Source organism: Misgurnus anguillicaudatus, unplaced genomic scaffold (assembly GCF_027580225.2).
Source record: "Misgurnus anguillicaudatus unplaced genomic scaffold, ASM2758022v2 HiC_scaffold_29, whole genome shotgun sequence".
Taxonomy (NCBI): Eukaryota; Metazoa; Chordata; class Actinopteri; order Cypriniformes; family Cobitidae; genus Misgurnus; species Misgurnus anguillicaudatus.
The window spans coordinates 695992-708106 of NW_027395279.1; the positions used below are offsets into that span (position 1 = coordinate 695992).

The 12115-nt window shown below is 36.0% G+C and overlaps 1 protein-coding gene across 6 annotated transcripts in view; it reads right to left on the bottom strand.

Annotated features, from left to right (window-relative positions):
* Positions 1 to 621: 621 nt before the first annotated feature.
* Positions 622 to 12115, bottom strand: part of LOC129436771 (RNA binding protein fox-1 homolog 3-like) — a 304205-nt gene continuing 292711 nt past the window's right edge. For 3 of the 6 annotated variants that reach the window (XM_073865024.1, XM_073865025.1, XM_073865023.1), the window contains 3 exons: positions 11388 to 11446; positions 8230 to 8308; positions 4143 to 6637 (listed from right to left, as the gene is read on the bottom strand). In XM_073865024.1, the coding sequence (XP_073721125.1) occupies positions 6593 to 6637; positions 8230 to 8308; positions 11388 to 11446 (183 nt within the window). In that variant the 3' untranslated portion in view covers positions 4143 to 6592. Of the gene's footprint in view, positions 2421 to 4142; positions 6638 to 8229; positions 8309 to 11387; positions 11447 to 12115 lie in introns of those variants that run through there. The other 3 variants (XM_073865020.1, XM_073865021.1, XM_073865022.1) reach the window with 2 other exon arrangements.

The following is a 12115-nucleotide window of genomic DNA, read 5'->3' on the forward strand; positions in this document are numbered from 1 at the left end:
CTTGATGAACAAAATTACCTAAGATAATTAGTAAAAATTTGTGCATAAAACAAGCGAAAAAATCTGCCGATGGGGTAAGCAAAAAACTTTTTTCCTAAACACTTTATTAAATTTGTTTACCCCATTGGCAGATTTTTTTGCTAGTTTTAATCAAAACAAAACAAAACATGTTAAATTATACAATGTAGTGCTGTTGGTTGTTTTTTTGTTAAATTTTATCAAATTTAAACAAATTGAGGCCCACCAGCCCCCTCCCCAGTTTGGGAACCACTGCTTTAGAGTAATGCTATAAACCTAAAGAGAAACATTTTCAATTTAAATGTATTTTTTACTGCAGCAACTTTGACAATAAACCTTGTTTCACGGCAGCTTTACAAGGATACTGCCTTACAAATCAGTGAGGACACTGTAATAACGAAAACACACTAGAAAGATACAAAGCAAATAAAACAATACTGGAATATATGTGGCAAGATATTAAACAAACACATAATAAATACATAAAAAAATACTATGAAATTTTCTGGGGACCCCCTAGATCAGGGGTGGGGAACCCTGGTCCTGGAAGGCCACTGTCCTGCAAAGTTTCGTTCCAACCCTAATTACACACACCTGAAAATCAAATTAAAGTCTTCAGGATTACTTGGAAATTAAATTCAGGTGTGTTTGATTAGGGTTGGAACTAAACTCTGCAGGACAGTGGCCCTCCAGTACCCTGGGTTCCCCACTCCTGCCCTGGATCCTCCTGGTGGTCCCTGGACCCCAGTTTGAAAACCCCTGGTTTAAAAAAACATTTCAAGTCTTGATCTTTCTAGAGAGGAAATAACTCTCAGACATCTGCATCATATCAGCATTATCAGCATTATTCAAATAATTCTGAAATCTTTGATCAGAGCAACATGGGTCACAAATGCCTGGTTTGTCCAATCATTGTTTAAAGAACTTTATGGAAGAGGCGGGGTTAGAGATAAACTCCAACCTAAGCAAAGCTTATGAGGCTTTGTAAATATAATAAGTAATATTCATTTAAATCTAAAAAGGTAAAAGTTTTTTTTCTAGGGCATAATAATCTCAATATATATCAACAATATAGACTGTGAAAGTGTATAAATGTGTCACAGAGTACAGGCTGGATAATAAAGCACGATTCAGTTATGAGTGGAATAAAATATAAAAAGAGCGACTCACACGCGCACACACACAGCCACTTCACGCAACTCCCAATACTCAATAATAGATATGTGTTATCTATGTACAAATACATCTACTAATACACTCTGAACATATATGAATACATTCTTGAAAACACGTTGAACGGGAAAATGTTCTTTTACAAATTCAAGCCATTTTCCTAAATAAAATCCTCTGTTTGTTACACCCCCCTGAAATACTGCGTATAGGTGACGTATTTACCAGAGAACAGGTTAACAGTCACTTTGTAAAACATCATTTTTAAAGGAAGCATTTTATGTAGGTAAATCTGTGGATATAGTTTTCATATAGTACTATAATAATCCTATAATGCTTTTCTAACGTTAAAGACTATAGATGCATCCGTTTCATTTATTTTGGCTGGGAATACTTCACCTGGTTTAAAGTAAACGCGTTTATATAGTAATGCACTTGCATCATGACCCCAGCATAGTGAATTTAAGTGTAAATCATTTGTATGCAAATCACGTGTTTCACAAGCGCGGCCCTCTTGTCATAAACTACAACCCCAACATCACTGAGATGCACTCAAAATTTTTTTTTTTTATATTTCTGACTCGTATAATATTCTGTTGTCTGAGGCTCTTGTTTTGCAGTTGTGCGTTTATCAACCAGTATGAACAAACTCACCCTCCTCGTCGTCTTAATAGCTGGAGAATACTGATCAGAAAATGACATCTTTAGTTTTATAATAAAATAGTCTGAACCAGGTACGACACAGGAAGTTGGTCGGCAACATTGCCAATCATCAGAGAGTTATGACATCAGCCACAGGAAGTGAATGCGTAGCTCTATCCACATAAACGAATCAGAAGCTGGAAGTGGAATAGGAAGAAATGGTGAGTGAGCAATGAGGACGTAAGCTCCGTCCATGTGGAGTAAAAGAGATTATGGTGGAGAATGTGGGCAGAAATCCCTTCACACTCATATCAGTGTCAATTTTCTGTCCATCTTCAACTGAGATAAACATAAACGTGTATCTTCGTGTACATGAACTGCTTCTCTTCATTAACGCAAATATATAAAAAATAAAATGTTTTCAGATGTTTTTCATTGGTTCTTTCAATAGCCGTCTCATTCTTGTCCGTTATTTTCCAGTTGAATGTACATTTTGTTTTCATTGTTTTTCTCTGGATTTCCTCATGATGATCGTGTGTCCTGATGTCCTGAGGTGCAGTTCTGTCTCTGTCCATCTTTAACTGTATTTACTGAGGTGAACAAAACACAAACAGATGAGAGCAAATTCATAAAAGTGATGCTGTAAAATCTGATTAAATCAATTCAGACAGTATTCACAGAGTTTAATGCATTTTATAAATTTTGCCATTATTTACTCAATTTCATGTCATTCCAAAGAAAAGAAAACAAAATCAGACAATATTTTAATCTACATGTATTTTTGATTATTAGTAATAAGAAATAAATGGCACCCCAAGTCAGATGGTTGCTATTTTATTTATAAACGCTGGTACTGTAAGCTCTTTATTTTATTTTGACATATTCATGAATTATAATGAACTTGAATATATCTATATATAATGAATATGTAAACATCAAATATTATGTTTCATAATAATATTATAAGACCATATCATACACATTGCAGTTCAAAATATCAAACCAAAGTACTTACAACTCACAGAGGGATTAATGAGTACAATGAAAATAACATGGTTTAAAGATCAACTGTTTATCTAGAGAAAGTCCACTATATAGCTAATATTCAACATTTATGAAGAGCATCATATATACATATTCACAAAGCATCATTTTTTGCTTTTATCTTTTTTCAACGTGCTGTTCTTAATATATATTTTTTTGCTTAGCATAGTAAACAAGACGGTCCAGAAGAATTGAACCCTGAAGTGTAAATAGACGTCAGTCTACAGGACTTTACATCAGTTATATTCATATCAATTTTTTGTGCTGATATGTAGACTTCATGATAATTGCAGAATAGATACATAATACATTTAAAGATATTTAAAAAAATAATATAATCAAATAAAAAGGCAACTTCATGTTCAAACCAATCTAACACAGAGAAATAAACATTAAATCACTCATACAGTGTATAAGCATCAACAACATCAGAGATGGACAACAGAGCATCTGTCCTGTCTCCAGAGTAAAATACTGTTAATAATAATAATAATAAAAAAGCTTAGATCCTGAATATTTTTACAACTTCACTACGATGGAGTGGTCAGTGGGCAAACTTTCACAGACACACACATATATATTTCATTATAAAATGTTGTCATGTCGTGTTACATACAGTATTTATAAACCTTTGATGTTTTAGTTCTCTTTGGTTGGATATTGCAGAGAAAATAACACATGTATGTACAGCCACAGAAAAAAAATAAAAAGACCATTTCAATGAATGATTTACTATTTATACGTATACGTTTAAGTGAAATTTTACTTGTTATATTTTACTTCATTCTGTCAACTACCGACAGCATTTCTGCCAAATTCTAAATAAAAATTATGATTTTATTTGCATTTATTTATTAAAAATTGAAATGGGAAAAACATGGTCAAAATAAAAATGTGTTTTCCGATCTTTAATACTGCAGAGTTCAAATTAACTTCTCAACATCAAAATACTTATGTTTTTTCATGTATTTTAGGAAAAAATGAAAGGTAACACTTTACAATAAGGTTCATTAGGTAACATTAGTTAATGTATTAACTAACATGAACGAACCATGAGCAATACATTTGTTACAGTATTTATTAATCTTTGTTAATGTTAGTTAAAAGAAATAAAGCTGCTCATCGTTTCCTCTTGTTAGTTCACATTGCATTAATTAACGTTAACAAAATTTTAATAAAGTATTAGTAATTGTTGAAATTAACATTAACACAGATTAATAAATGCTGTATAAGTGTACTGTAAAGTGTTATCAAATTTATTTTTTTTTTTTTTTTAAAAACTTGATTTTTAGTCACATCTTTCATTGGTCTTTACATTTTCTGTTGGGTGACTTTATGTCACTTCCAAGGTTTGCTTTTGTTAAAATTCAAAAAGAGACTGGACTGAAATGGTTACATTACATCTATGATAAATAAAGTCAAACCTGGAGTGGTCTTTTATTTTTTTCTGTGACTGTATTTTCAGATGATACGTTCAGATACATCATGTATTGCACAGCTGGTTTTATCTAATAGGCTAGCTTATATCTGATTAGACGGCTTCACACAACTACACCTGATATATATGTGAAGAGATGCAGTATATCACAGTCTGTCAATATGCAACTATAGAGGCTCTTCAGAGGTTTATTTGGACTCAAAAAAGTTAGCTTTATTTAAACCATTCATTTTAACACGATTGATGCAGTTTCTGTTTTAATCATAGTTGCATAATTGAATTTAAACTGAATTGAAATTGTAACCTTCGGCTTAACTTGATGTTTTATTTTGAAACAACATGATTCAGTCAAGTATCACAAACATTCAAAATAATAAATTTGGCTCATTTTTGGTCAAATCAACTCAGATTTACAAGTCATGTCAACAGAGATGAGTTGTCACAACTTATAACATTAAGTTGACTTTTCTCAACTATATTTTATAAGTTATAACAACTCACCTGTAGTTATAACAACTCATCTCTAGTCAAGATAAATAATAGTAAGTTGAAATTACTTGTAAATCCGAGTTGATTCAACAACAAAAAAATTATGGCAGCAAAGTAATTTTTACAGTGTGGTTTTAAACAAATTAATTCAATGTGATGTTTTCAAATTTAGGTTTTCAGTATGCTTTGCATGGGACTGAATAATGAGAGCAAATGTAGAAATTAATTAAGTTGAACTTAATTATTAATTATTATTATTAATTAAGTTGAACTTAAATTGTTTTTTATTTGGAAAATCGTGTTGGGTTTACATGAATCAGTCATGTTGTGCTACATTAAGTTTTTATTTTTTCATGTTAAGTAAACGTGATTTAGTCATTTTCTATCGACGTACAGTAATTGAGTAGAGCAGAGCTTACATGTTCATTTCATGTTGAAAAAACGTGGGCCAATCACGTGGATCCACTGATCCAAATCTTTGAATTATGTTCAGCCAATTAACTTTTTTTTTAATTTGGTGAAAATCATTGTGTATGCATAAAGGATTGAAAGGAGTTTAAAACATTGTACAATTACTTTACATTTTCTCAAGAGGAATGTTTGCTTTGTAAACATTCAAACTTACTTTTAGCTAAAGATTACAAAGTTTGAAAAGGATTTTGCCTTTATGAATTCAACTCAATTTAAAGTAAGATTTTGCAAACAAACATCACAATGAAATCTGAAACACTGATTATAGAGTTTTTACAAACTTTAACCAGACAGTTTAATAAGAAGAAAGAAGAGCTTTGTGAAAGCAAAATCAAGCATGCATTTTAAAGACCAGAGGGGTTTATGAAGATTATAATGTTAAGGGTATCTTGTAAAGCGTGTGGTTTGCAAGAAGCTGCTTGATAAATGCCAAGCGTGCATTTTTGCAATTATAATACAGTTTTGATTCATTTTAGTTTTTTTACCCACAACATAATTCCAATGTTATTTGATCATTTTCAAGTTTCATATTATACTAAAATGTACGAGAAACGTATAAATAAAGAATGAAACTATTTCTCTATCAGAGCTGTATGAAAAACAAGTTCACAGCTTTCAGAGGTAAATCTGTAACGTCATGTCCTCTCATCTGTGCAATCACGCACATAGACACCCTTCAAATAAACGGTCAAAATTTGTACCCCAGCTGTCACTGGGTCAGTAGTACCCTTTAATATTTACTTATGCATCACTAGGTACAGATATGTGTACATTTGGTACCAATAATTACATCAACTGTTTAGATGTAAAGGTTTACTTTTTGCCACCCAAGTGACAGCTAGTGTCTATATTTTGACAATTTTTCCTGACAGAAATACACTGCCAATATTTGATAAGTGAATTTGGAGTTGCCTTTTCGACAAAATAGGATCCTGAGATATAGTTTAAAATAAACTAGCAGCTATATACATAATAAACCAAATATTTAACCATTTCATACTCATAATAGTCAAGCAAAGTAGAGAGACCATAAAACAGAATTATATAGAAATGTGTAAACATTGCCAACATTAAAAACAACAGCTTGAAAAGTAAACAAAGCCAATTTTGTACAATATATATATATATATACTTTATGAGGCTCTTATCTCCTGATTTCCTACACAACATCTGTGCACAACACAAAAACAAGAAAAGCGTCCCCGTCGTCGTCGTCTCGAGCGGATGTCGGTCATCGCTGTGACCTGGAAGCATTTTAGTTTGAAACCGAACTCCACGTTGACAAAGTTTTATTGGTTTTGTTTGTTTGTTTGTTGTGGTTTAGTATGGCGTGAAGCGATTGTACCCTCCTCTGTACAGGCTAGCCTGCAACATCAAAGATGACAAACGACCAATCAGAGGAAAGCTAGTAACCACGGTAACGGCGGCATTCAATCCCATCAAATTTCCTTCCTGGTGCGTTCTGCGTTGAGGGGCGTAAACAGCATTGATTTCTGTAATGAGATTGATGCGTGTGTGTGTTTGCTAACGCTGATGCAGACAAAAATGTAAAAGCATTACAATTCGGATTTCCAGCTGAACTCTATAAACTCTTCCTTAACTTCAGTTTATTAATAATCTTGAGATCAAGGCAAGAGTCCGGTGTACTTTTTGGGTATCTCATTAAAACTCTGTAATGCTGTGTGCATTGTGCAGAACTGAAAGTATTAGAGACCCATAACTACATTAAATCAAATTAAAGCCAATGCGCTTCAAAGCCGTTGCGAAATATTCCCTTTAAAGTCGAGCATGCAGAAATCTTGCAGCGGTTTTGGTCCTCGTACACCAAGCGACGCATGCATGCACAGAACGGCGGTACTGCTTAGACCTTCAAAGGATAATTCGGACTAATTTAGGAGAATCCACATGCTGGTACAAACCCTCATTTGGTTGGGAGCCTTCTGCAATTTCACGATGCTGGGAAAACCAGCAAAGAGAATTTGATGCAACCTCAGAGGAACTAATTATTAAAAGCAAAAGCTCTCAGTATCGCACTCCCAAACATGAATCAGTTATGATTAAAGAAGCAAAAGTCAAAGTGCATTTTGCCCGACAGATGAGAGATCATTTGACCGCTCTGTAATAATCCTGGATGAGTCGTTTTTTGTGCATCAATAACAAACACACACACATGCACGCATGCTTCCTACACAGACAGCATTTTTAGGGAGTGAACGTATGCTCCTTATTTGAAAATTATTCCCTAGCTGTCATCGGAGCGGTACCCTTTCAAAAAGTTCCTAAAGAGTGCATATTAGTACTTTAAAGGTATATATTAGGACCTTTTTAAAGGGTACACCCCTGTTTTTGTCTTTTTTTTTGTCTTAGTGCTGAGGAAGAGCAAGGAAGGAAATTTGCAAGGACTGAAGCACAATATGTCAATAAAATAAATGAGGAGAGTTTAAAATAAAAGCTCTTAATTAATGAAAGCTTTTAGCTAGCAGCTGCACCGGGGAGCTTTATTTACTCTTGATTTCGCCTCTTTTTTTTTTCATTTGTTTTGCAGACGTCCTGTGAAACACTGCAGGCATGCCGGAGTGCCAAATCAGAGTCGCATTTCTGACTCAAAGCAGTCTACTTGCGTTTGTCCCACGGCACACTGCTGCATGCATTACATGCACCTACAGTTGTTGTGAATAGAGAGAAAACCACGCAGCTCCTCTCGCGCTCTGATTGGACCGTTACTGCTTTCATCTTTGATGCTGCAAACGCTAGCTAAAAACAGACATTAACCTATTGAGGTGCACCTGGTAAATACTTTAGTCATCTAAAACCGTCGTTGCAAAAACATTCACTTTTTATAATTGTGGGGTACAATGTTGATTTACACAACAGCAGGAAGCTGAAAAGCTTCTTACAAACAACAAAGATCAAAGGCAATTTGAGAAATATTAAGAGTAAAGGTGTTGTTGTTTTACCATGGTTCCCACGCTGTAAGTGGTTGCAGGGCCGATGGCATGATTATATGGATCTGCTGTTGCATAGACTCGCCCATAACTGTGGACAGACAATAAAAACAAACGCTGAGTTAAAGCAAAGTCACTTTAAAGGTGCAGTGTGTACATTTTACAAGGATCTATTGGCAAAAATGCAATATAATACTGTATACAGAACAGATGTTTTCAGTGGTGAACCATTATGTTTTTATTACCTTACAATGAGCCATTTTATCTACATTCACTGCGGGTCTCCTTACATGGAAGTCATTGTCATATTTCTACGGTAGCCCTAAATAGACAAACTGCTCTACAGAGCGCATTTTGTCACTTTTTTGTCTCAGACGACGACTTGTTTGTGCTATGGCGGCTACCGTAGCTTCTTTATTTGTTTCGAAAGGGAGGGGTGAGTGGTGGATTGAACCGTTGGTTGCAATTTGCAATCTCATCACTAGATGCCGCTGAAATCTATGCATGGCACTTTTAAGGAAGATACACCAGTAGGCAGGCATGGAATGCTTAAAAAATTTGGTGAGAAATTGGGGTGTAAATCTGACAGTTCATTGTGATACGATACAATATCGATTATCTCCGCCAGTCGTGCAATATTTGCTGGTACATCAAACATTTCTTCGATGCAATTATGATTCGATTTGATTAATTTATTGATACTTTAATATTATGTGCCTAGTTAAACAGTCACAAATGTACTTAGCCCCTATGGTGACTTTGGAGTAAAAAAATCTAAAGTTTAGTTTCATGTGCTCACGTGAAACATTCATGTGCTCACCTTTATGTGCAGAAGTTTTTTTTAAGGTTAGTGAAACGTGAAACTATCGAAGCTAAATGCGGAAGTTTCACGTGCACACGCGATAGTTTCATGTGAGCATGCGATAGTTTTACGTGAGCACGCGATAGTTTTACGTGAGCACGCGATAGTTTCACGTGAGCACGCGATAGTTTCATGTGAGCACACGGTAGTTTCACGTGAGTATGCGATAGTTTTATGTGAGCACACGATAGTTTTACGTAAGCACGCAATAGTTTCATGTGAGCACGCGATAGTTTTACGTAAGCACGCAATAGTTTCATGTGAGCACGCGATAGTTTTACATGCGCACGCGATAGTTTCATGTGAGCACACGATAGTTTTACATGAGCACGCGATAGTTTCATGTGAGCATGCGATAGTTTTACGTGAGCACGCGATAGTTTTACGTGAGCACGCGATAGTTTCACGTGAGTATGCGATAGTTTCATGTGAGCATGCGATAGTTTCAAGTGAGTATGCGATAGTTTTATGTGAGCACACGATAGTTTTACGTAAGCACACAATAGTTTCATGTGAGCATGCAATAGTTTCACGTGAGCACGCGATAGTTTCACGTGAGCACGCGATAGTTTTACGTGAGCACGCGATGGTTTCACGTGAGCACGCGATGGTTTCACGTGAGCACGCGATAGTTTCACGTGAGCACGCGATAGTTTCACGTGAGCACGCGATAGTTTCACGTGAGCACGCGATAGTTTCACGTGAGCACGCGATAGTTTCACGTGAGCACGCGATAGTTTCACGTGAGCACGCGATAGTTTCACGTGAGCACGCGATAGTTTCACGTGAGCACGCGATAGTTTTATGTGAGCACGCGATGGTTTCATGTGAGCACGCGATAGTTTTACGTGAGCACGCGATAGTTTCACGTGAGCACGCGATAGTTTCACGTGAGCACGCGATAGTTTCACGTGAGCACGCGATAGTTTCACGTGAGCACGCGATAGTTTCACGTGAGCACGCGATAGTTTCACGTGAGCACGCGATAGTTTCACGTGAGCACGCGATAGTTTCACGTGAGCACGCGATAGTTTCACGTGAGCACGCGGTAGTTTCACGTGAGCACGCGGTAGTTTCACGTGAGCACGCGGTAGTTTCACGTGAGCACGCGGTAGTTTCACGTGAGCACGCGATAGTTTCACGTGAGCACGCGACAGTTTCACGTGAGCATGCAATAGTTTTATGTGGGCACCCGATAGTTTTACATGAGCACGCTATAGTTTCATGTGAACATGCGATAGTTTTACGTGAGCACGCAATAGTTTCACGTGAGCATGCAATAGTTTCATGTGAGCACGCGATAGTTTTACATAAGCACGCGATAGTTTTATGTGAGCACGAAATAGTTTAACGTGAGCACGCAATAGTTTTACGTGAGCATGCGATAGTTTTATGTGAGCACGCGATAGTTTCACATGAGCATGCGATAGTTTCACGTGCCCACACGAAACTAAACTTTTTAAATTTTTGCTCCATGTCCCCTTAGGGGCTTTGTAAAAATGGAATCAAAATATATAACATGAACGTTTAATTTAACTCTATAAAAAATGCACAATCTCTGTCCCAATAGGAACATTTACAACAACAAAGAAAAAAAACTTTTTTTAAATAAAGAAAAATAAGTAATAAGGGAAAAATTTCACATAAAATCAAGCTTATGATGGCAACAGACAAAGTCTTTAGTATTTCAGCTGGTGCTGGCAAAGGTTTTCTGCCAATCTATTTGTCCAATCCATTTTACAAATACAAAATATTTCCAAACCCACGATTTGTGTCCGATACCAACGTCTTCTGCCTCTTTCGCTGTGTTTTTGATGCTACCACTGCTTTGTTGCTGCATTGCATTTACTTGCTGACACCAGCACACGAAAATAAACAAAAAATGCGAGCTTTGGTGGAAATGCGTAGATGGACGTTACATCAATAAATGAGGACGCGGAGAGTGTCACCTCATTTCGATATTTTATGTTTTTGCATAGATGCATCGTATCGTTAGAAATTTAATCAATGCATCGATCCACACCTATGAAAAATAATGTTTGAGTTCATTTTTTTAAGTTATCTTTTTCGCCATTTTGCATTTATTTGATAGGCAGTACGTAAGGAGAGGACAGGCGAGTATTGAGTGAAGAAATGGATAGGTGATCGGCATAAATTTTAATTTGGAGTACTACCCACTATAGTCTCCCGCTCGGTTGTTTGAGTTCATTTTCAGATTTTTTTGTTATCTTTTGTTCATCTAATCACAGTTTTAGGTTTCAAAATTTTGACAGACTGTTGTCTTCTGTAACTTGTAATAAACACATACCTGTCACTGAAGGCTGTAGCTGTCGTAGGTTGTGTATATCTGTACGCTGCATAACCGCCCTGCAAACACAAACCACAAAACATATAACATACAAAAACATCTGTCTATCAAACACATTGTTACTTTTCATGATTTAATATTAATGTTGCATTTCTTTGATGTAGTCGCTCTTAACTGCTTTGAATCAATGTGTTGTACAAACTTTTTAATGTTTTTCACTTCATGTGTCGCATATGATCAACTCTTTCTCTGTCAACAGATCTCTAAGTTATAGGACAAAGTGGTCTGTTTTCTTGTGATTTGGTGTTTTGTATCATAATCATGAGAGCAGGACGTGTGGGGTGGAGATCAGATCATCTGTCTGCAGGCTCATCACTAATAACCAACATTAATCAATACGTCAGAAGATACTTCAGTCCAGTAACCACACAAAACATTCGTGCATGTTCAGATCAAACCAGCAGGAGGAGCTACAGCACTCACAAACCTCACTGATGCCTTCTCTTTAGAGATGCTCTGAATGTGAGATATAGCTTGATAACTGCATATAAATTAGGTCCAGAAAGTTTTATGTGCATCGAGCGAATCTGTGACGGTCAGCAGAGCTCTACGCAGGGCTGCTGTATTATTTAACAAGAGCTTTTCACACGCTGCAAAATGCCCGAGGCACATGGATGTTCACGAATGCTGAGAGAAGGTTAAAATCAGACGGTTTAGTCACTGAGACT